The sequence below is a fragment of the Xenopus laevis genome, chromosome 4L (assembly GCF_017654675.1).
Source record: "Xenopus laevis strain J_2021 chromosome 4L, Xenopus_laevis_v10.1, whole genome shotgun sequence".
Taxonomy (NCBI): Eukaryota; Metazoa; Chordata; class Amphibia; order Anura; family Pipidae; genus Xenopus; species Xenopus laevis.
The window spans coordinates 125,766,026-125,792,123 of record NC_054377.1 but is presented as its reverse complement, the minus strand read 5'-3'; the positions used below and the strand labels follow the sequence as shown (position 1 = coordinate 125,792,123).

The 26,098-nt window shown below is 40.7% G+C and overlaps 1 protein-coding gene across 1 annotated transcript in view; it reads right to left on the bottom strand.

Annotated features, from left to right (window-relative positions):
- Nucleotides 1-8,826: 8,826 nt before the first annotated feature.
- LOC108714594 (sodium-coupled neutral amino acid transporter 3) overlaps nt 8,827-26,098 on the bottom strand; it is a 45,327-nt gene continuing 28,055 nt past the window's right edge. The window contains exons 5-16 of the mRNA XM_018258961.2: nt 22,298-22,371; nt 20,820-20,912; nt 20,345-20,426; nt 18,024-18,106; nt 16,763-16,821; nt 16,287-16,463; nt 16,059-16,138; nt 13,862-13,962; nt 12,489-12,613; nt 11,859-12,003; nt 11,518-11,621; nt 8,827-11,403 (exon numbers count right to left, since the gene is read on the bottom strand). Coding sequence (XP_018114450.1) covers nt 11,299-11,403; nt 11,518-11,621; nt 11,859-12,003; nt 12,489-12,613; nt 13,862-13,962; nt 16,059-16,138; nt 16,287-16,463; nt 16,763-16,821; nt 18,024-18,106; nt 20,345-20,426; nt 20,820-20,912; nt 22,298-22,371 — 1,228 coding nt within the window. The 3' untranslated portion in view covers nt 8,827-11,298. The remainder of the gene's footprint in view (nt 11,404-11,517; nt 11,622-11,858; nt 12,004-12,488; nt 12,614-13,861; nt 13,963-16,058; nt 16,139-16,286; nt 16,464-16,762; nt 16,822-18,023; nt 18,107-20,344; nt 20,427-20,819; nt 20,913-22,297; nt 22,372-26,098) is intronic.

The window sequence follows — 26,098 nt, the reverse complement described above, 5'->3', positions numbered from 1 at the left end:
TTCACATAAATATAAAATATAATTACAATACAGATTAAGTGCTCAGTGTCAAGGAGACAAAAGGATGGAGGACCCTACCCCGTAGGGCTTACATTCTAAATGGGAGGGTACATAGCAGAAACATATTCCACAGTACATTACAGAGGTTATACTGCCCCAGTGGAGCTTACAATCTAAAGTCTCTATTACATACACACTCAATGGTCAGTTTAATCAAGTGCCAAATAACCTGCCCTATGTTTTTGCATTATGGGTAACATTTGTAGTACCTGGAGGTAGAGTCCTGCAGCGGGTGGGGTACCCACAAAACCATGCGAGTTGCAGGTAAAAGTTTGGGGAGTGGGTATAGATGCAGGTCGGTGGTTCTCCAGGTTTGCGGGTCGTGGTTCGGGTCATGGGTCTTCTCAATAGCGAGTTTCACTCCTTTTTTTCTGATCACGCATACTTCCAATGATGTCACTTCTGGTTTACGATGACAGCACTTCCTGTTTCTTGATGGTCAGCGGGTCGCGGATAAGGTACTTGCGGGTCGGGTAGCAAGTCCAAGCGGGTAAGTATGCGGGTTGGGGGTCGGGATTAACTAATTGGTTCCACGCAACACTCTAGAGATGGTAGATAGACACATTCATATACATAAAGCTAACAGTAACCTTATCTATTATTGTACCCTCCATAGCCTCCTCTTAAAGGACAAGGAAAAATCTCATTGGTCCTGGTGGTTCATGTGGGACGGCTGCCGGCTTCCTCCTTGTTCCCAGTAATACTCCCTGCCAGGTCAGGCTTGGTACATGTGCACTTGCAAGATCTTTAAAATAAATTAAATGAAATGTGCAGCTACTGTTCATATATATATATCTATATATATATATATATATATATATATATCTATATATATATATATATATATATATATATATATATATATATATATATATATATATATATAATGTTCTTGGCCAGAAAATGGCAATAACAAATGGTTAGAGGAAGCAATAGGGCAGCCATAATAAAGGGTTTGCTCAAGATCTGATCAGATATACAGTAGTCTTAATAGTTCCTTAATAGTTTCTTGTGATCTGTCATCCAACAAACTCTACTGGGTAGTTCTGCCCAAAAAGGCTCATTTACAAATTGGAGGGTGAGGAATTCCCACCTGTGTGTGCAACTCTGTATGTGGCACTGCCACTGTTACACACAGGAGGGTAGGACAAGATGCCTTAGATCTATACAGACATACCAAGGGGAAACCATTTTTAAGGTGGCGCTGCTCCAAGATGTACGGCTCCACAAGACAATGCAGTGCCTGAGACCACTGTGTATTTGTATTTGGTAGACCTTTCCTAGACTCAGGGAAGTGATCTGCTGGTTGTACTTGTTGATAGGACTATAGGATTATTTGGGAGTGGTTCCCTGGTAACTACAAACAGTGGTTCTTTTATAATCTCTGATTACTGCAGGCAGAACTGAAAGACAAACTAATAAAAACAAAACAACATCAGAACAAGGAAGCCCAATTGATGAATATCTGAGAATAGCTTCCCTGGGCGTTTTGGGGTAAAATGGAAAAACGCCGGCGCGACTAATCTCGGCTGTATGGCGACCAATCTCCCCAAACGACTTCCCTCACTCCCGGTGCTAATCACATGCGGCGGTTCGTTTTCCGAAGTTGCCTCATTTTAGCCGGCGCAGAGTGAGGGAAGGCGTTTGGGGAGATTGGTCGCCGCACAGACGAGGCGATTAGTCGCGCCGGCGTTTTTTCATTTTAGCTGGTGCAGGCGACCAAATCTCCCCAAAACGCCCAGGGAAGCTATTCTCAGATATTCATCAATTGGGCTTTCTTGTTCGCCAGGCGACCGAATCTCCCAAAAACGCCGAGTGTGGCCTTACAATTAAAGAAAAATAAAGATGGGAAGAGAGAAACTGGGGGTCTGTATTGGGTGTTTTTTCTGCAGATTGCAGGATTGTATAGGGAAATAGAGTGTATGAAAGAGAAATGCATCCATTCTTGGGAAGTTTTGAATGTGAAACAGTACCATATGCGTGCTCCTGGGCTCTGCTCACCCAACAAGTTCCCTCATTAATATTTACTTGTGATGCCCACTAGGGTGCACCAAACACCAAAGAATATAGGTATAATAAAGGAAAGCCCTGTCATACAGCTGGTCCCCCAGTTTGCCTATTTGTGTGTTGTGGATTAGACTGAAAATTCTTTAAAGCAGGTACTCAGAAAGGCAGACTTCCAGCAGGCAAAGGTTTTCAAAGTGAAAGGTAGTTTATTGCATCCACAGCCTTAGGGTAGGGGCACACGGCGCGATTTCGCCGCGATTCTGCGCTAAGCGAGTTGTCGCTGCGTTTTTTAAGCCGAAATAGCTTTGCTAACTTTGGCGCTGGCGTCAATGCAAATCGCGGCGAAATCGCTGCGCTAATTCACACGCGGCGATTCTTTTTCTACTGTCGCCCGGAAACGCCCAGCGAGGCAACTTCGGACGACAATAGAAAACGAATCGCCGCGTGTGAATTAGCGCAGCGATTTCGCCGCGATTTGCATTGACGCCAGCGCCAAAGTTAGCAAAGCTATTTCGGCTTAAAAAACGCAGCGACAACTCGCTTAGCGCAGAATCGCGGCGAAATCGCGCCGTGTGCCCCTACCCTTACGCCTTTTGTGTACCAAAGAATATGGGTATAATAGAGGAAAGACCTGTCATATAGCTGATCCCCCAGCTTGCCTATATGTGTGTGTTGAATTAGACTGTTGTCTATTCATTTTCTGTTGAAATAAATGAGGGGTAATTTTTTTAACGCAGGCGCACTTCCGAACACTACATGTTTTTAACCCTCCGTGCAGTATTTTCCCAAGAATTCCAGGGTTGCGGTCCCCGTCACAATCATAATTTTTAAACGTCCAGCATGTGTCATTTCTGGCATGAGAGTGTCGTGCGCCGTATTCCATTGGTGCATCTTTGTTGCGGCTATTGCTCCAGGATTCCGCTGTGTCAAAACCGCACTCAGTTTAGAACTGGAGGCAGAAGGAAGGCAGCAGTTCTGAGGACTCAACTATATGATGGTTCAAGGAGCCCATGTTAATGCAGGTGCCTTTCACCCGACACAAATTTGCGGCAAATTTCTGCACTTCGCGCAAAGGAATTCATTAGTGAAACTGTGCCTACATTTCACCGTCAAAAAATCTGTTGTGTCAAAAAAAAATTTGCACGTTAAAGTTGTCGTGCACATAAAAATTATTCTGACATCCATTGACTTTAATTCATGTGGCATATAAAAATTGTCACTCGCGTCAAAATTAATTTGACCCCCATTGACTTCAATGCATTTCGTGAATTTTTTGCCATCACAGATATGCCCATCACCACCGACAGACAGTGGCAGCTTATTGGCCAATATATGGGGCCCTCAGATGGGCTTCCACAATTGATATCTGATATCGGATGTTGATCGTCAGACTTAAACTTCCCATCTTATCGAGAACCACATTGGTTCATTGATGCGGCCCTCAATCCCACCACCGGTATTCCTGGCCTTGTGATCTGATCGTTGAGCCCTAGGGCCCATAATAATATGAGCCCACTATTGCCCACTGGGATTTGGCAAGCTCTCCAAACGAGCAAATCTGCCCATGTATGGCCACCTTTAGATAGGATAGGCATGCACAGGTAATCATACAGCTCAGCCTGAATCTGACCATATTGCATGTAGTGGTTGGGGCAGGTTTAGGCAGCACGTGGTGTAGTGCAAGTGTCATATTGTATGTTTATGTTTGGCATCTGGACATGATTCTCCAAACATCTTATCATACTGAGAAACTCAGTATTAAATTAGCTGTCGCTAGCGTTAGCCACTTCGCCATTTAGTAAATCTGCTCCCATATGTGTTTTAGCAGAGGCAATTCTCAGTATTGTCTATGGAAGGGTATTTTGAAGCCATAACAAATAGCTGCTACTAAGGGTCGCCTGCGATAAATCTTCACTACTCCGGCCAACTAATCTCCCAGAAATGCCTTTTACTATTTTTCCAAAGGAACCTTATTTACATGTATATTTAGTTTATGTATACCTGGGAGCTGCCATACTAGTCTTCACTGGAGCAAGTAGTTTCATTAATGGAGTGGTAACATAGGAGGCAGCCAGCGTCTCTCGCAGATCTTAGTATCGAGTAACATGGCTACTAGAGGTCCCCAGTCTGCAACTGAACCTTGGCACCAGGATCTAAGGGGGACCCAAAGTCAAAGAATTGAATCTTTAAAACAAAATAATGAAAATGATTGTAGTGGATAGAGGCCAGTGCACATACAGGTATGGGACCTGATATCCAGAATGCTCGGAACCTAGGGTTTTCCGGATAATGGATCTTTCTGTAATTTGGGTCTTCATGCCTTATGTCTATTAGAAATTAATTTAAACATTAAATAAACCCAATAGGCTGGTTTTCAATAAGAATTAATTATATCTTAGTTGGGATCAAGTACAAGCTACTGTTTTATTATTACAGAGAAAAAGGAAATCATTTTTAAAAATTTGGATTATTTGGATAAAATGGAGTCTATGGGAGACAGCCATTCCGTAATTCGGAGCTTTCTGGATATTGGGTTTCCGGATAAGGGATCCTATACCTGTATATGACTTGAGACATGCTTTGACATTGTAGGAACCCATAGTAGAAGAGGAGTGAAAATTTCAGAGATGAAAAGGAGTGGGGCTGGGGGAGTAAAACTTTCATTGCCTGTATCCAAGTCCAAAATGTTGCTCCACATCTTCTGATTTTGCTAGGCTATCCATTGAGTGGCACTCCAGTGAACTTTGGGCTTCTGATGAGAAACTAAGCTCAGCAATGGTAAAAAAAATGTTATAGGGCTGATTATTTCATTGTGATGCAGAATGCTGACCTAATGTAAATATTAATTACTGACCAGCCTTCTATCATGAATTGTATATTGCTTATATACTGTATATTGTGTGTAGGGCCTTAATAACGGGTAACTGACTGCAACCCACACTGTGTGCTGTGTATTATCAGAAAGATAAGGGTTGGCCTAATTCTTTCCTGAAGGTTTGTTCTCCTTTAAAATCATATTACTTGATTAAAGTTCTTAATGGAATTGTAGAGAATAGATGCTGAAAGGTACAATGGTGACCTATAAGGCAAAACTCAAAGTCCATTAATCAAACAGAAAAGGAGGAAAGGGCATTTAAGATCTAGAAGTCATAGGGCCCAGACAATCCAGCAACAATCGAGTTATCTCAGATAAAAAATGATGAATTCATTTGCAAATCCAACTCTACCTACCAAAGGTCAATCGTTAAAAATGTTTTTGGGAGATATCTGATAATATAGAGAACAAGTGAGAACTATTGTACAATGCAGGTATGGAACCTGTTATCCAGAATGCTCAGGACTTGGGGTTCTCCAGATGAGAGAATTTCCATAATTTAGATCTCCATACCTTAAATCTTCTAATAAATTATTTAAATATTAAATAAACCCAATAGGATTGGTTTGCCTTCAATAAGGATTCATGATCTTAGTTGGGAGCAAGTACAAGGTACTGTTTTATTATTACAGAGAAAAATTTTGATTTGTTTGATTAAAATGGAGTCTGCATAATTTAAAGCTGTCTGGATAACGTGTTTCCAGATTCCATACCTGTATTGTATGATGGTGATCTCCTGCCGGGTATTTGTGCCCAGTGTTATTAGGCTATTGATTTCTAATGTCTTGTCTGGTATTGTGCTATATGAACCACTTGGGATTATGTGATAATGTTTTGTCAGTGATTCCAGCTATAAGTTGTGTTCCCTGGAATTCTGCATTGGGACCACTTTCATTAAGAGGCACATTCAAAAAGAAGAATTCAAAAACTTCGAATTTCAAAGTAATTTTTGGGTACTTCGACCATCGAATAGGCCAAATTCGACTTCGATTCAAATTGAAAATACTTTGAATATTCAACCATTCGAAAATCGAAGTACTGTCTCTTTAAAAAACTTCGACTTCGACACTTCGCCACCTTAAACCTGCCGAATTGCTATGTTAGCCTAAGGGGACCTCTTAGAACCTATAGCCAACATTTAGCTAAGTTTTTAGAAGTCAAAGTCTTTTTTTTGAAAATCGTTCGATCAATTAAATCATTTGATTTGAACTATTTCTATGATTGATCGAAGGATTTTAATTCGATTGAAAACTGCTAAATTTAATCCAAAAAAACTTTGACTATCAAATTTTTTTCCAAATTTTTTTTTAGCACTTCGAAGTAAATCTGCCCCTTAATGTATTAATGCTTTCTACAAGAGTGTTTCAGTGGTTGCTGACTACACAGATCCAAAGATAAACAGAATCTATTCAACATGTGTTGAATATTTAATGTAGACAAGTGCAAGATGGGAAAAGACTAAGCATACCCACAACATTTGAAAAAAGAGGGTCAAAAAGATCTGCCGAGGCCGCACTCCTCGGTTTGAATACGTTTGAACACATTTCTGGGGGTTTCTGAAAAAGAAACCTATCTCCAATATATTTTATTTAAAAAATGTGTACCGTTTTTATAAGAAACCTGACTGTATGCAGTGAAATTCTCCCTTCATTTACTGCTGTGGATAGGAATTGTCAGATGGTCCCTAACTGCTGAGCAGGGAAACAATCATACTTATGAACAGCAGGGGGAGCCCCCGCCTTACTTCCCAGCCATGCAGAACTCAAGCAGCTTTGTTTGTTTCCCGGTAGAGCAGTCGGCGAATGTGTAGAGATTTGTATTGGATTTTATTTTTGCCTTTAAATCCCCTTTACTGTTTCCAACTCCAGCTGCAGGGATGAAGATCATGGGCCAGATTTAAACAGATAAACTGGGATTCTATTTGGAGGATTATTTTGCTGCAGCCACTGCAACAGATTAGAACGTTCATATTAAACAATACAAAAGCTGTAAAATCCACATTAGATTACATGACAACACAAGACCCAGTGCATTCTGTATATTCTGATTATTAATCAGTCTTGCTGTATCAGCTTCTGGCAGATATTATTTGACTTGTGCTGTTTTCATAATTTATGACAATCCCTAAGCAGCTCAGACCACACTGAGCATGTGCACAGTCCTGGTCTTACAAAGATGTTTAACAAAGTTACAAGATGGTGACTCCCTGTAGCCAACTTTGAAAGCATAAATTATTTGTTTAATTAGGCTTGTGGTGCAGTAAGTTCATATTTATGATTAGTATACAAAATAGTTTCTCCAAGAGACGTGCTTAGTGATGTGCGGGCCAGCCGAAAACCCACAGGACCCGTGGATTGGGTAGGTTCAGGCCTTCTACCACGAAAAATCTTCGGGTCCACTTCCCCCGCCCATGACCTCACACTGCCAGCTTCCATTCCCTGAATTAATAGACGCTTGTCAGCCCTGCATCTTTTGTGACGTCACTGTGGGGCAGGTGCGGGTCTATAAATAGAGGGGACAAACCGGTTCTGGAGGGGGCGGGTTAGGGTCACTGCAGGTTGAGGGAAACTCAATCTGCACGTCACTACTGCTGATCTTAAATAGTTACAAATATACTGTATCAATGTGCAGGAGCGGAGTGTTTTTGGCTCTATTCCAAAAAGCCTTATTTAATTACATTTCAGAAACTTTGTATATTTTTATGGCTGTCTAGTGCAGGACAAACTGGACATTTCACTAATAATCTGAGACTGCAGGCTGAGCTGTCAAAATCGGGACTGTCCCGCTAAAAACGGGACAGTTGGGAGGTATGGACTAAGTTTGCTTGTACTCAGTAGAGTTGTCTTCAGCACCAAAGTATTTGCTTTTCTTAAAGGGATAGAAGAATATAATGGCAGAAAAATCTTGCTGTCTCCTTATAACATGCTGCTGAGCTCTAGCCGAGAATATCCTGTGCAGATTTGGTATCAAATACACATAAATTATCTTAGTTTAAAAGACTAATAGAGGATCTCAATTATTTCTGAAATGATTTCCAAAAATATTTGGAAAAGGGTTTTTTTACAGTGAGAGCTGTGAAGTTGTGGAATTCTCTCCCTGAATCAGTTGTACAGGCTGATACATTAGATAGCTTTAAGAAGGGGTTGGATGGCTTTTTAGCAAGTGAGGGAATACAGGGTTATGGGAAATAGCTCATAGTACAAGTTGATCCAGGGACTGGTCCCATTGCCATTTTGGAGTCAGGAATAGTGATGTGTGGGCCGGCACGATACCCGGGGTTTGGGCTGACCTCGTACCCCCATTTGCGGGTGGTGGGCAGGCAGGGTCGGATTTACATAGTGGGCACCCCTAGGCCCGCTGCTGCACCCCTTCATTTGTGAACATGCACAAATTTTCATCATCATATCGGGAGCACTGGTGATTGGTGCATGGGAAGTTGAAAAAACTATTGATCGGCCCCATATCTTTCAAACTAATGTGGATGTGGTTGGGCTTCATGCTGGCCCCTAAAATCCTGCCGCCCTAGGCCTGGGTGGCCTTTCCACAAATCCGGGCCTTCAGGCGGGTCCGGGTCTAGTTCTTCTTCCTGCTGTCTCCGCCCGACACCTTACACTGGCGACTTCATAGCCACGCGCCTGCTCACTTGTTTTGTGATGTCATAGGCAAATTGGAGAGGCTTCAAATGGGACTTTTTGCCTTCCTCTGGCCGTTAGGCAGGTTATATATCGACATTAAAGGTTAAACTTGATGGAAGTGTGTCTTTTTTCAACCTAATGTACTATTTTACTTATTTTTAGGATTCATCCATACAAGTAAGTAATGGACCCAACACCTAAAAACTAAAGACAAAACAATAAACTCCCACATAAAACAACAAATCGCACTTTGGTGATTTTTCTTTTAATTACCTCTTACAAAGATTAATTTCATCAAACAGTTCATGTTTCCCAAAAAGAAAAAAACAACAACTATTTTAAGATAATTTAAAAACGGATTATGTTCTACAAATCTACCTAACACATAACGGCCCACTTCCACATTTCCGCATGGAACAGGGCTGCGAATTACAACTTTCTATTTACGGTTACAAAAGTACAAATATGACAATAATTTAGTGATTTAAACACATCTGGTTCACAAGGAGATCATCAGCTACAGGTTGTTGAGCAGTTAAGTGAGTGGGGAAAAAAAAGCAATGTTTTCATGTATTTTTTTTCCTTAAATAGGTTGTAATATATAAAGGCATAGTTTAATGCTCACAGAATATTCATTTACTATATGCAGTCATTTGTGTTTATGTGAGAACAACATGGAAGCAGCATTGTTTGTTTATGATCAGGTGGTGGCGCTGTTCTATTGCTGCCTGTTTAGTATTCCCTAAGCCAATATGGCCCTGGCGACAGCAAATATGCAGAGATGAGATGTTATAATAGAATATTCCCTCGTTCCTTATTGTCTATTTAAGGAAATAAAAGAAAGAAAGACAGACAGGCTTTGCTTATATTCCCTTTAGACTTCCTTCCTTTCCCAGCCCTGTGACTGCCCTATATATATATATATTTATCTAACAGGCTGTTTGATTTAAGTTGAGATTAAGGGTGTCCAATGTCGCCGATGCAACAGAAAATCAATATGTTTACAGCCTCCCTGATCTCAGATGGGCAGGTTTAATTAAGGAGCTGCAGAGATTTATGAAGTGAGTCCCTCTCTCTGCCCATCCAAGGCTTTTGTTTGTGTACAGCCATGTTCTTTCGTGTTTATCATTTACAGGATCTTTTGTTGGGGCCAATGATTCCTTTAGTTCTTCTGGTGCCCCTTGATCCTCTCTAGCAAAGGGCAATGAGCCAGTGACGGGATGTTTACAAGATTTTGCCTTTTTGTTGCCCTCTGGCTTCACCAAGCTCTTTTCTCCTGCTGTCACACAGTCTCCTGCTTCTTCTCCCTTTACACTTAGGCATATATTGTGCAGAATATTAATTAGTTAGGAAATAGAGTCCAAGTGTAGAGCTGAATTCCAGTTGAGAGGTGTGAGAGTGTCCCAGCGAGACAGAGCCGAGCTTAGAGGGGTGCAGAGTGTGACAAAGCTCTTTAGGTGGCTTTCACTCTAGACGTGACTTGATTGATAGTTAGAGGTTTTGTTCTGTCTGTAACACCAACCCGGGGCTTTTTTATGGCTCCCCAGCACCAGTTTGGCAAATGTTGTGATTTGTGCAAGTTTGAGCCGTCCATAAGGGGACAACACAAGGGGCTGGTATTGGGCAGAGCTCTTCATTATTCAATTCAGCATAATGAAACATTGAGAGTTACATAATACAATGAACATGCAGTGTGACTTTGTCCATTTACCATCCCATGGAGAGCAATCCTTTAGATTTCACGAATGATACAGAGAATCCACAAACGCTAGCTATATGTTATGCCTCACTAGCCCTGCAGCAAAAATGTTGTCTAGCCTCCAAACCTAGGCATGACTATCATTCAGAATTCCTACTGATCCCTTTACCTAACTGGGTCTGCCGCCACCATTATTACACCCCTGGACTTGCTTATGACTATATGTAACTTATTCCTCCCACTAGGATATCTACCATGTCTCTATGACTCTGTCCTCCCACACTTCTCTTCTACACCAAATCTGTTGCTCCCTCTGCTGCTCCATCCCACCAAACATGCTACCCTTTCTACTGTACAATCATCCTGTTCCTTTAACATTTCTTATATCCAAAACGTATGCAGATTTTGGGGCCATTATGACACTTACATTGTCCAGCTATATTTGACAAAAAAAAAATCCTGTATAGGGATTCAGTTCCAAAATTCTATTTACATGCCACACTCTGTGATTGTGAAGACTGAGATTGTATTGCAAGACTGCACACAGATCCTGATACTGGCTCGTACTGTAGCTTCTTTTTAACAGCAGGGCAATAAAGTGCTCGGTTCTTGAACTCCAAGTACCATATTAATCCAACGTATGTTAAAACACACAAGACACAGATTGATATCCCGTCTATCCTGCATCTTTCAAATGTCCAGATGAAATGTGGTATAGGCTTGTTCAGTTCTAAAGATACAGATGGAGGTGCCTGCTACTCTTGGGTATGTCTCCTAATGCTACAGGATGACACATGAAGAAAGCAAGTCCCTCTCTTATTAGTACAGGGATACGTAGCTTCTGTTTTGCCATCTACAGTTAATAGCAGACACTTTAATGCCACCACAACAGGTCCTTCCATTAAAAAGTCTATGCTCACATGGCAACCATGACTATGATGTGCCAGTAGTGAAATCACCATGAATGGTGAAGTCCCATGTTGGGGAAGGAATGGGGGGAGTATGCAGTGATGTTTCAAGGGTTAGTGGCCTCCGCTGCTTTTACTGCTTCCAGTTGCCCAGTCGATGATGATAAAGCTCAGGCTCATGATCATAAACAGGATCCCCAGGACGGCAAAGCACGCAGCCTATGGTAGACCAAAAACAGAGTGAAGAGTTGAAATGGAGGCTAAAGAATAAAGCCTTATATATGGTTTAAACAGGGTTGGCACATTAAAGCAATGCAGTATTACGCTACCTACCAATATTTTGGGTGTGGATTTTGTAGGTTCCCTGTCTTTCGGCACAATTCGAATATAGAAGATGGCTGGGAAAATGAAAATGAGGCACGGAGCAGATGTAGCACCTGGAAAGAGATGAAAGGCACATATGTGACGTCAAAGATATTGGGAATAAAGGCTAAGGCTCATGGTTCCCGGTCTAAATCCAATATCTTAAGACAGCAGTGCTAACATGCACTCTCATAATAAGACCTGTTATTACAGTACTGTTAAATATGGGGGGTAGGTGAGGCATGGAGCATTGGGAGGAACACAGAAAATAATATTCCATGACAGATGAAAGAAAATATATGCCAATTTACCAATTATGCCAAAGATTCCAAGTATAGTTGGTGCAAAAATAACCAGAAGATTAATCATGGTAAGCAGCACCACTGCAATGATGGTGTGTCTGATCCAACTAAACTCCTTGTTCTGGAACAGCATGTGCTGAATGGCGCGTCTCACCTAAAGAGGCACAAAAGCAATGAAATAAACTCGATGGAAAGTATAAGATAAGTAACATCTCACTTGCACTCAAATCAACTGGCATGTTGGGTAGTGCCAGGTCCTTTATCTGTGGTCTATCCTGATACAGGTGGTATGATATCAAAGTCCTTTATTGTACCAAACACTGCTACAAAGATCTCTGTGTATACTTAAATATATATCCTCTTGCTCCATATCATTTCTGCATTTAAACACTCCCTACTGTCCATTACATTGTGAGTATTCGTGTCAATGACTTCACTGATGTGTTGGGTGGCAGAGACATGCAGAGAGCTGGCCCGCGGGCCGCCATTTGGACAGCCCTGCTTTAGTCAATATGTTCACTTGGCACAAATGTTCTGCACCATCAAGTAAACGATCCCAAAACACCAATATACAATTCTATAGAATACCACTTTTATTTTCCCCTGCACCTGTCAATAAAATGGATTCTTCCTACTTACCGGGAACAACACTATGGGCACAGTGAGCGTGACGGCTATGAGTACTGCCACTCTCACACACAGAATCAGGACATCGAAGGGATCTACATAGCTGTATGTGTGCAGGAGCTCTGATTCCACATGATCTGCAAAATAAATCAGATACACAGGGGTTAACAAATAGGAGAGAAATAGAAGCTGATACTTATATAGTACTGATGGGCCCTTGGTAAAGATCCCATTAAAGATCCACCCTAACAAATTGTGACTGCCCTTAACCTACTTAAAACATACACATACTTGCAGTGATAATGTTGGAGGAGGCAGTATATAGTGAATAAAGTACCCCCTCTTGTAAAATATAAGGATATTATAAGTTACTGAGGAGTTTCATGACCATATAAAAACACGAGGCCGAAGGTCATGGAACTCCGAGGTAACTTCTAATATCCTCATATTTTGCAACTGGGGGTACTTTATTTATTATAATACACAAGTTTCAGTGAGTCATGTGACATCAGAACTCACCGTTTATAACTGATGACATCAGAACTCACCGTTTATAAGGATATAATTTACCAGATATTCATGGCTTTTGTGTATTATATATATATTATGTCTGCTAGAAAATCCAGAAAAGATAAAGAAAAACCCTGCTTAATGGAACCTCCAATTCTCTTTTCAGAATCAGTGTTATTTTAGTATTAGGTTAGCATTAATACAGTGGTCTGTGTATCCTTTTATATGGTATTTTTATTGAATGTATTTTATTACCAGGCCGCATTGGGTGGCCGGTATTTATATATATATATATAAAATGGAAATAGTAGAGATCGCACTCGCAGGTCTTAAATGTAGTAAGAAGAATTTTTATTGTGGACAATCGCTGACGTTTTGGCTGATACAACAGCCTTTCTCAAAGAAAAGGCTGTTGTATCAGCCGAAACGTCAGCGATTGTCCACAATAAAAATTCTTCTTACTACATTTAAGGCCTGCGAGTGCGATCTCTACTATTTCCATTTGATGTTACCGATCGAGGACTGCACCCAGGCACACTTGACCTCAATTTTGTGAGTGCCAGTTCTTTGCCCTATACATATATATATATATATATATATATATATAAAAATCATCTCATGGATCTGCACTCCAATATGTGATAAATCAATTTGCTTTTATTGTGTACATTTCAATGTTTCAGCCCAAAGAATAAGTGGGCTGAAACATCGGATGTATGACATGTACACAATAAAAGCAAATTGATTTATCACATATTGGAGTGCAGGTCCATGAAAAGATCCAGATCAGAGTGTGACTGCTTGAGATTGAATTATATATAGATATATATATATATATATATTTAGATATAATACAATTAGCACCAATATCTTACCATAGAAGGTGAGGTATCCAAAGAGAGCAGCGAGGAAATACATGCAGTACATGACAGCAATGGAGATATTAGATATACGCTGCATCTTCTTCTTGGAGGGGCTGGAAAAAAATAGCACAATGAAACGGAAGCACTGAATAAAAGCAACAGTACTGTATAAAAACACTAGTACTGTATAAAAACACTAGTACTGTATAAAAACACTAGTACTGTATAAAAACACTAGTACTGTATAAAAGCACTAATACTGTATAAAAACACTAGTACTGTATAAAAACACTAGTACTGTATAAAAACACTAGTAATGTATAAAAGCACTAGTACTGTATAAAAACACTAGTACTGTATAAAAACACTAGTACTGTATAAAAACACTAGTACTGTATAAAAACACTAGCTGATGGAACAAGGGGCATTTTGACCACTACTGCCCCCTGGGGGAAAATAAGGCAAACAAAATGTCTCTCTTCACCTATCGCTCAGGGGGGGTCATTTATCAACACTGGGCAAATTTGCCCATGAGCAGTAACCCATGGCAACCAATCAAATGGCTGCATTCATTGTTCTACTTGCAGCTGGCTTCAAAAAGCTGATTACTGATTGGTTGCTATAGGTAACTGCCCATTGTTGATAAATGAGCCCCAAGCTGTTTTTCCAAAGATTCCCATCAACACGGGACAAATTCACTAGGGCGAATTATCGACCACAAAAGCTCCGGCACACTTTGCGCCACTTCGTCAGGTGCAAATTCGTTACCACTACGCTAATTCACTAAAATGGAAAGTTTTGTCTCTGTAGCCAAACGTCGGCGAAGTTTCGCTAGCGTTAATTCATCAGTGCAAGCTTTTAATAGTGACGTTTCGCTAGCGTTCATTGCTGCCTAGCGTTAGTACTCTTACACTTAGGTCAATTTGAATAGAGCGGGTACATATATGTCATATATATATATATAGACATTCACAAAGTACCTGCACTCCTTCCTTGTTGGTCGAAAGTGGGCGCTTGGTTAATCAGAGTATACAATGTTCAAAGTGGACCAGCACACCATATCTTCAATCAAAAAAGGTTTATTTCAACATCACTCAAGTGTCCAACGTTTCGGCCCACATCCTTGATAAAGGCCCTAATGTGGGCCGAAACGTTGGACACTTGAGTGATGTTGAAATAAACCTTTTTTGATTGAAGATTTGGTGTGCTGGTCCACTTTGAACATTATATATATATATATTTATATATACACATACATACATACAATATATATATATATATATATATATATATATATATATATATATATATATATATATATATATATATATATATATATATATATATATATATATATATATATATATGTCTTTATTAGAGATGTTGCTGCAAATGCTTGAAGTGGCCACTTATTATTACACATGTCCAAGGAACTTAATAAAGACAAAAGAGATCATATAATGCCCTACACATGAGTCCACCCTAAAACAAATGTGGCATGCCCCTCAAATGGATGGAAAAAAATGTTAACATCTTTACTAGTTAGGAGTTTCAAAGGCAATCCTGCTTTAAAATATGAAAAAAACACCAGCGTTTTTTTTAGAACTTTTATGAATTTCCGGCATACAGGATATGATGTCACTGACATAAGACTGAGGAGGATCTAGTGTTTTATCAGTTCCCAAGGTCTAAGGTGGCGATGGAAACTCTGGCGAAAGAGGTAACGTTTAGTAAAATTTGCGGAGTAAAGATTGTTCGACTGAGCACGGCAATAGGGCGCTAAACTGCGCAAGCGATGGTCTCTTTCACTAGTGAATTGTCCTCTATGCCTGCGGATGGGATTTCTGGAGAATTTTCGCTAGCGACGGCCACTTCACCCTTTAGTAAATCTGCCTCCATCTCAGGACACAGGCCTGGGTATAGTGACTGCCGCTGTTTTCTGGTCAAACCACTCCACGTGCCTTTAGGCTCAATGTATAAATAACACTGTACGGCGCTGCACAGATTTCACTGGACCGCAATTTATATTCCCACTGTTCACCACCACATGAAATACTACACACAGCCACCATTCCAACCAGTCTCATTCCAACAGGCGGCACAGTACCATGGATCATTGCCTGAAAGGTCACATACAGGCATCCCTGCCATTGAACAGAATAAAAACATGACCCTCCCACCCAGGAACTTCTCTTTTCTGTATACTTACTCTTTCAGCTCAGTATATATGGGCAGAACCTCTGGGTGGCACACAAAGGCAAAGGCCATAATGGGGATTGTATATGCCGTCTACAGAGAGAGTAAAACAACATCATGAAGGGATGCACCTGCAGCCAAGTGGGTGTGTGAAACTTGCTAGTGTGTGTCTGCATTAACAAGAGGGAGGTGCATATTGAGTGGGCATCCGTGGTGCCACTCAGTCCATCTCTATTCTTACCTGTGAGTTTAATGTGAACATCTTGGGTTCGCATTCACCTGGCTCAGCTTCTGTGATTTCAATGTGGCCATTCTGATATGCATGGCCTACTGCCGCCAGGCTCATGTTTCCCAACACTGTGCCATTGGCATTAGCCCAATCGAGAGGGCAGGGAATCTGAAACCTCTTATAGATAACCTGAAACAGAGGAAGATGGTAGCAGTCAAAGATCGACACAATCCTATGTAAGAAATGTAACATGAAGGGTGAGAAAGGGAAAGCTTGCCCAATTCACAGGGCGTCCATGGTAATGAAGAAGAACTTAAAAGGAATGTGTTATGTTTGTGAGGGGCATGGAGAGTGGGAGATATGAGCACAAAGTGGAAATCTATAAAACAGGGGTGGAATATGGATCATTGGAAGCAGGAAAGTCCTATGTTGGGCTCAGGACAATAGAACATTATGGAGTTTGGAGCTGCTGAATGCACAACACTCACCGAGCACAGAAAGAAAACCATACAGCTGAGAGAAAAGCCGCTGGCATATCCGAGGTACCCTGCAGAGAGAAATCAGAAGATCACTTTATAAATGGCTTTGTCTAGAGATGTTTTTTGCTCACATCTACCATTAGGGGGGTTCTGGGAAAATTCCTTCTGGTGGCCCCTAGACACCATAGCAAAGAGACCATCACAGTTAGGGCGACATGGAGCCGAAGAGCAAGTGGAGGCGTGAAAACCTTTTTAACACAGAAGTTATTCATATGCCTCATGCTACATCCCATAGCACTGCCTTAAAGTGAGAGGCTTTAAAATGAAATAAAAAGGGTTCTGCTCCTGGTCACTGCTAGACAGCCAGTTGAAGAAATCAATTGTCAAGAGACGGTGGACAGCAACCCCTTGTACTACTCTGCCTTTTATCATCAGGTACTGGGGAGAAGACTTTATTGGGGTGTTAAAGGGGAACTAAAGCTTAAATAAAGAAATAGCTAGAAATATTGTATATTATGTTTCAGGCTTCTGTCCTGGGCCAAGCCCTTTAGCAGTAAAGATCTGTGCCTCCAAAGATGCCCCAGTAGCTCCCCATCTTCTTTTCTGCTGATTCACTGCACATGCTCTGTGCTGCTGTCACTTACTGAGCTTAGGGACCCACTCACAATATACTGTACACATAGAATATAAATGTCACAATATAAGGCTGATTAGTAATTAATACAGATAATTACTACATGGCAGCACAGAAAGCAGTGCAATTAGCATCAGAATTTAATAATCAGCCCTGTAGCATCAGCTTATAATACAGACCAACCCCATTTTCTGCTTGATAATTTGTGACGAGCCCTAAGCTGAGCTTCTCAACAGCTGCTCAGAGCCCACTGAGCATGTGAGTGTCACAGACACTTTCCAAGATGGTGACCCCCTGTGACAAGTTTGAAGTCCTGGATCATTGCTGCTATTGACAAGCTGAAACTTTATGCCGGTGCAATAAGTTCAGTATATAAAATATGCCATTTTTAGGGTTTAGTTCGTATTTAAAGGTGGCAGTATTATGGAAGGGTGGCTGGTATACAGAGGTTTTGTTGTTCTTAAAAATACTTCTGCTGGAACCTAAGGCCTATATGTCTAAGAATGGTTTCCCTTTATACATCATGTATCAGACAATAACCTGTGTATGAATGGAGCACATATTCCCTTCAATGTAATGTCAGCATCTGCCAACACAGTGTTATCATTCTGCCAATGAGAATGCCACAATACTCACCCAGCTGTTTCATTAATGCCAGGGGTAGGATGACGGCGATGGAGACCATGACTACCAAATAGTTGCCATTCATGTACCAGTCTCTAGAACAGGGATAAATATCAATTAATAAAGGAGTGGGAAGTGTCCATTATAGAATGAATGCACATATGATAGGTTGAACACTCTAAGGATGGACCAATGGAATTTGAACGATGGTGACGAAAGGACAATGTTGAAGGAAGAGACGAGCAGCAGCAGCCCAGGCCGTATGTAATAGGGCCTCAGTAGAACACATGGAAACATACTATACAGTATTTATTACTGGGCTGAAGGCACACGCTCTGCTTGGGGATGTAAGAGGATACATTTTTTACACCATCCCCCATAGGAGCCTGGCAGGCTTGCTGTATTTTTCCACTGCTCTCTGTCCTCTCCCCATACTGTGTTATTTTTAGTGCTCGGAGTGAATACATAGCTGGACGGCTCTGCTATCTCTCAATAAGGAGACATAGGAGTCGAGGGGCTGTGCAGGGAACAGAAAGTGTAAGGGGTAACAAGAGAGCAGGGCACGTATTGTGTAGTAACCCGACCTGTCCATGCCTATCACAGGCAACAATAACAATAACAAGAGGCAAAAGAGACAAAGCGGGGAATGAGAGGTGGAAACAAGAAAGGGGCAAAAAGGCAGCAGAAAAAATGCACAAAATAAGAAGTAGTGAAAATCAGTCAGTTATAAACATGGGTTTAAGGAAGAGCTTTCCAGACCAGAGAATGAGAGCATGATTGGTGCAGCCTAATGGCAAAGTAGGGTTAGAAGTAGGGATGCAACGAATCCAGGATTCGGCCTTTTCCAGCAGGATTTGGTTTTGGCCGAATCCTTGTGCCTGTCCGAACGAATCCGAATTTGCATATTCATTTATACAAAACAAGGAAGTAAAAAAATGTTTTTTTCCACTTTTTACCTTCCTGTCGCTAATTTGCATATGCAATGAGGATTCGGTATTCAGCCGAATCTTTCACAAAGGATTTGGGGATTCCGACGAATCCCAAATAGTTCAGTGCATCCCAAGTTAGAACCTTATTTACTGCCCAAGGTACCTGTGGAATTATAGCAGGAAGCTTCCATATTATAACAGTGCTACAGGCCTGGCTATATGATGGACCACAGGCAGGGGCTTATTTATGGAAACATCTGGCATGAGGTGTGTGCAGTGGGTAAGGTTGTGATCAATAGGAGCATTGTATTGAATATGATTGCCTAAACCAGACTGGACAGCATTTAAATATCTTTGAAGAACACTTGCGTGTAGGTATTATTTTAACCCAAAGAGTTGTTTCTGTTCTTTCTATCCAAGGGTAATAAAGGGGCTGAGAGTGGGAGAAAAATGAAGTTTGGCTAACTAAAGCCCCAAAGCATAACGGACTGCTCCCTAAACACATCTGAATTGCCTGCACAGCTCTCATTGCTCTTGCCACTACTTGCTTGAGGTAGAATACTAGCAGTTGTAGTTCAGCAACATCTGGAGAGATGCAAGCAGCTAATTCAGGGATGCAGATCCTGCCCCCACCCAAGCACTAGTACAATGCAATCATACGCTAATATGATTGCATTGTCCTCAGCTGAGGACCTACAACTTTGTCCTTTCTTTATGTCCCAATAGCCTACAATGAGAATGAGTGGGTGAGGGAGGAAGGAATGTGAAAATTAATAGAAAGAAGAGAAATGCAGAGAAGAAGCTGAAGGGGGCAGAACCCGTCACTTCCAATAAGGGAGCCTGGAAGTGCCGACGTGCTTGCTGGGAGGGAAGAGCTTCACATACACTCAGTTTATACATTTCAGCTCTCGGTTGCTCAAGCAGACAGAGGGTGTTCTATGAGATAGCCAGTAATATACAGCCTTTAATACATATCCAAAACTGGGCTAGGGTCTGTGCCAGGACAAATAGCCCAGGACTCAAGGGACTTACAGAGAGATGCCTATAATAGCGCTCTCACTTGGCCACTGGAGTGGAAGAATGTGCAGATTTCAGTAGACGAGCTGTAAGTTTCCATGTTTCATTGTGGGGGCAAGCATTGGTTCAGCATGCCATGTCTCTTTTTCCCAACACTGCAACATTTTTTCAACCCCCCCATCCCCAAATCGCAGGTGATCCGCAATGTGAGCACCTACAATTTTGCGACCCCCCCCCCTGCATCAACAGCTGCAAAAAAAAGTTCACCCCCAAATCACATCCTATTTGTCCTTCAAGTTGGGCTTTTAGATCTAAAATCAGATGACCCACATCACAGTAACTGAAGAGATGAGATGAAAGAACATTCAAGGCTCCACTTTAACTTACAAGGTTTTCTCGGAGAGATTGAGGAATGTCTGGATGACAAGAGGAAGCTCTGACTTCACAATGTACAGATAACTAGACATGGCTGTAGAGAATAGAGAAATGTATGGGTTAGATGTTCACGGCTTCTAACTAACCACTTAATAACAGGGGTCCCCAACCTTTTTTTTACCCGTGAGCCACATTGAAGTGTAATAAGAGTTGGGGAGCAACACAAAGCATGGGTTGCTTGTGTTGCCAAATAGGGGCTGTGATTGGCTATTTGTTAGACCCTATGTGGACTGACAACCTACAGGCTCTACTTGGCACTATACTTAGTTTTTATGCAAATAAAACTTGCTTCCAAGCCAGGAATTTAAAAATAAGCACTTGCTTTGAGGACACCGAGAGCAACATCCAAGGGGTTGCTGAGCAACATGTTGCCCACGAGCTACTTGTTGGGGATCACTGCTTCATAGCAATAAGAGACTATATTCACCTCCAATATTCTGCAGTGTTATAGCAATACCAGCAGCCATCTTTCCTGGAGTCCCAAACGCCTTATGCCCCAGCTGCTCATAGGCACGGATACCTACAAGAGACAGACGCTAGGTGAACAGACAGAACAAATTGGCACAGCTGAATATCGTATGCACCTGGGCACTGAATTAGTAGCAAAAGACTGGCAATTCCTTTCTTGAAGGAAAATCTCTGTCTGTGCCATTCTAATACATTATGATCATGAAAAAGGGAATCTACTGGCATAATAAAGCCAGTGCCATTATCACTCGAATACCTTTTAAATTATAACTTAACCCTAAAACCTTTGGGCTGAAACAGAATCCCAACGTGTAGCATTTCCAACCTACTTCTTTGTTAAAGGAATAGTACCACCAAAAAATTAAAATGTTTTTAAAGAAATAAAAATAATATTTGTTTCATAAAGACTACTATATTTTATATAAAAAAACGCTGTATAGCCATGGGGGCAGCCATTCAAGCTGGAAGAAAGGAGAAAAGGGTACCCAGCAAATGACAGGTGAGTTCTGTAGTATATAATGAGATTCTTCAGAACATCATCTATGTCTCCTGTGCTTGAATGGCACACAGCAGCTTGTTTATATAAATTATAGTCGTGTTTCTAAAGCAAACACACCAGTTGTACCAGTGCAGGTCTCACTGCATTATATTGTCATTCTTTTAAATCACTTTCATTTTTTTGTGTTCTTGTTCTGTTAAGTTTAAGTTTTCCTTTAAAGCAGTTGGTCACCTTTAAATTAACTTTTAGTATATGTAGAGAGTGATATTCTGAGACAATTTGCAATTGGTTTTCATTTTCTATTAATTGTGGTTTTTGAGTTATTTAGCTTTTTATTCAGCAGCTCTCCAGTTTGCAATTTCAGCAATCTGGTTACTAGGGTCCAAATTATTAAGGATGCACCGAATCCACTATTTTAAAATCGGGGGCGGGAAAGGAAAAAGTGGAAAAAAATTGGTTTACTTCCTTGTTTTGTGACAAAAAGTCACGGGACCTGCCCACAATTTACATATGCAAATTAGGATTCGGTTCAGCCAGGCACAAGGATTTGGCCGAATCCTGCTGAAAAAGGCAGAATCCTGGCCGAATCCCGAACCGAATACTGGATTTGGTGCATCCCTACAAATTATCCTAGCAACTATGAACTGATTTTAATAAGAGACTAGAATATGAATAGGAGAGGGCCCCAAAAGAAAAATGAGTAATATAAAGTAGCAATAACAATAAATTGTTATCCTTGCAGAGCATTGTCTATATGGTTTTCATAAATGTAACCTGGTTTTCCTTCCATATTCCAAAAAATATACTGGCCACTGATGACACTGATCCCAGTGTGTGTTGTTTGAGTGTGATTGTCATCATTGTATTTTGGAAATACTGTGCCAATTTATAATGGGGATGATCTGTGAGTGCTGCCTGGGTCTCTCTGTCCCACTTACCCACAATTCCGGATGATTTCAGCAGTAGGTGGATGGAGTAGCTGGACAGCAGTGCCACAGCAGTCAGGAGGAAACTGTGGGAATAAGAGAGATGTCACATATGAAAACTCCCTGCAGACAAAGCAGTTGTAGTTCACAGCAGCTGAAAGGATGCAAGTTTGATATTCGTGCTGTAAGGTAACCCTCACATCCTTCTTTCTGCACCAGGGTAAGACTGGTGGATGCATGGCCCACCTGCACCCCTCAAGGGGCCCCTGCTGCACCCGCACATCCTCTCTACAGGGGCTAATTCTAAGCAACTTTTCAATTGGCTTTACATTTTTTATATTTTCTAAATTATTTGACTTAATTTTCTGACTCTTTCCAGCTTTTCAAATGGGGTCACTGCCCCCACCTAATTTTTAAAACCATTAGGCTGGGGTGCAATGAGGCTGTGACCACAAAATACATAGTCAAATACAAGAGTTTGTTATAGTTTATACAGGAGCAGTGACCAGCTCCATGTTGTTGCTCCCACCCTTCCCAGCTATAGTCAGGTGATCCCACTGGTGTCTAATAAAAGGGCAGCCAAGTTTGGGAGTTTTACTTTGAAAGCAGCAAGTAAGTTGCAGGTAAAACTTAGTCCCTTTGTAAAATGTATAATGAAGCAATAGAATTCTTAATGAATCAGATGAAAATTGAGCATAGGACTGGCCAGATATGGGATGACTTTGACATAGTTGGCCATCTTAACAAAAAGCTAAACAATCCCTGTTTTGTTTAAAGAGTAAGGCATTTTTCAGTAGCTGTATGCACAAAATGTCGCTGTCTTAAATATATTGATAATGGGTTGAGTGCAGAGGACTCTTGTATTTGTCTATATGTATTTTGTGGTCACAGCCTCATTGCACCCCCGCCTAATGATTTTAAAAACTAGTGGTGAGCACAACTTTCCCTTGTTTTTTATATATATATATATATATATATATATATATATATATATATATATATATATATATATATATATATATCTCTCTCTCTCTCTCTATATATATATATATATATATATATATATATATATATATATATATATATATATATATATATATATATATATTCAGGACGGCACTCCAATGAATTTTGCAACGAGTCAGCAAGATGAAGATTTATTAATACTACGTTTTGGTTCTCCCTGATGAAGGTTCCAGTTAGGAACCGAAACGTAGGATTAATAAATCTTCACTTTGCTTCATCTTGCTGACTCGTTGCAAAATTCATTGGGAGTGTCGTCACTTGAATATTTATTATAATTTTCAGGCATCCAGGTTTCTTCATGGACTTTTGGTTGTGCACTTCATCTGTTTGTGCGTATATATTAAACTTAAGAAGTCACATTATGTTAACACAGTATGTACAGGCTGCAGACAAATACAGTTATTTTCACCTAAGGCCTGGGAACAGACAGCTGGGATGTAAGGGGAGGACAAGTATACAAAGAATTATCTGTGCCCACCCCACAGGCCAGCCAATCCCTTTCTACAGGCCACATGTAACACTCACAGACATAAAGAAACCTAGTAAACAAAACCAGTTACTGTGGTTCCCACCATTCTACAGTATATGAAAGAGCTGCATCGATAAACACTACATCACTGTATGTCAAATGACTGAATTCTTCGACCACAAATACATACATAACCTCCATATGTAATAAAAGGCTGCCCAGGAGCAGTAACCCATAGCAACCAATCAGCAGGTAGAATTTACTGGTCACCTGTTTAAAAGCAAAAATCTTATTGGTTACTATAATTTACTGCACCTGGGCAAACTTCATATCTTTTATTACATATAGGGGTTAGTAATTAGACCCACTGTATTTCCGCTTGAAGTAACTCTGGAAAAAGAAAAGGACACTATTGACACCATTTGTATGTGAACCTGCTAACTAAATGGTGCATTTACTAATGCAAGTAAATTTTAAAGAGCACATGCAAAACTGCTGCACACATGCTTGCTGCCTGTTATACCTAATCTGCTGCATAAAGTACAGGTAGGGAATCTGTTATCTGGAAACCCGTCATCCAGACAGCTCTGAAATAAGGAAAGGACACCTCCCATAAACTCCACTTTATCCAAATTTTTTTAAAATGATGTCCTTTTTCTCTGTACAGGTATCGGACCTGTTATCCAGAATGCTCGGGACCTGTGGTAAGCTGGATAACAGATCTTTCTGTAATTTGGATCGTCATACTTTAACTCTACTATAAAATCATGCAAACATTAAATAAACCCAATAGGATTGTTTTGCTTCCAATTAGGATTAATTCTACCTTAGTTTGGATCAAGTACAAGGTACTTTTTATTTTTGCAGAGAAAAAGGAAATAATTTTAAAAAATTTGGAGCATATGGGAGCCTTTACATAATTCAGAGCTTTCTGGATAACAGGTTTCCGGATAACGAATCCCATACCTGTAATAATAAAGCCATACCTTGTATTTGATCCAAACTAAGAGCAACCTATTGGGTTTATTTAATGTTTAAATGATTTTTAATACACTTAAGGGATAAAGATCCAAAGTACGGAAAGATCGGATATCCAGAAAACTGCAGGTCCAAAGCAGTCTGCATAATAGGTTTCATACCTGTATATAGTATTCTAAACACTCTAGACCAGTGATCCCCAACCAGTAGCTTGTGAGTAACATGTTGCTCTCCAACCCCTTGGATGTTGCTCCCAGTGGCCTCAAAGCAGGAGCTTATTTTTGAATTTCAGGATTGGAGGAAAGTTTTGGTTGTATTAAAACCAGGTGTACTGCTAAACAGAGCCTCAATTTAGGTTGCCAATCCACATAGGGGCTACCAAATGGCCAATCACAGCCCTTATTTGGCACCCCAAGAACATTTCATGCTAGCGTTGCTCCCCAACTCCTTTCTGAAAGTTGCTCACGCGTTCAAAAGGTTGGGGATCCCTGCTCTAGACCAATCAAAGTTAGGTGGGAGCTACTCATAATGGACTGGGGCAAGTCTGCAAATGCTCTGTAAGGCTACAAATGTATTGTTATTGCTACTTTTTTTTTTACTCCTCTTTCTATTCAGGTCTCTCCTTATTATATTCCAGTCTCCTATTCACATGAATGCATGGTTGCTAGGGTCATTTGGACCCTAGCAACCAGACTGATGACACTGCAAACTGAAGAGCTGCTGAATTAAAAGCTAAATAACTCAAAAACCACAAATAATAAAAAATGAAAACCAATTGCAAATTGTCTCAGAATACCACTCTCTGCATCATACTAACAGTTAACTCAAAGGTGAACAACCCCTTTAAGCATCCGAATTTCCCTTTATACTCAGAAGCAGGGCAATGTTTCACCCATGGGACATTAGAGCCAAGGCCCTTGTTTATAAGCGGCAGTGTGAGGCCACCTGAATAATCAGCAATGAAACTTTATTATACTCGAGAGACGTGCCAAGCCCCCTTGGATACACACAACTAGCAGCTTGTCCCTAATGCTTGGTGGCAGTGCCAGCCCTCTCATGCATACTAATGTCTGACCTATTCTAATGTTCATGACTGAGCCAGTTGTTTCTAATTTACTCAGCTCTGTCATCAGAAAGGTTAGTGTCCCCTGATTATAAATAACCAGAGCCGGTCTCTTCCAGAGAAATGGAAATACAAGCCTATAGTCCTGGTAGCCCCTAAATTGGCAATATTCAACCTCTTACTCAGCACAAACATCATTATACTACATCCTTCATCAAACCCAATAATAGCAAAACTATCAATTTCTCAAACAGAGGTGCCACCTTCCATTCTCAGT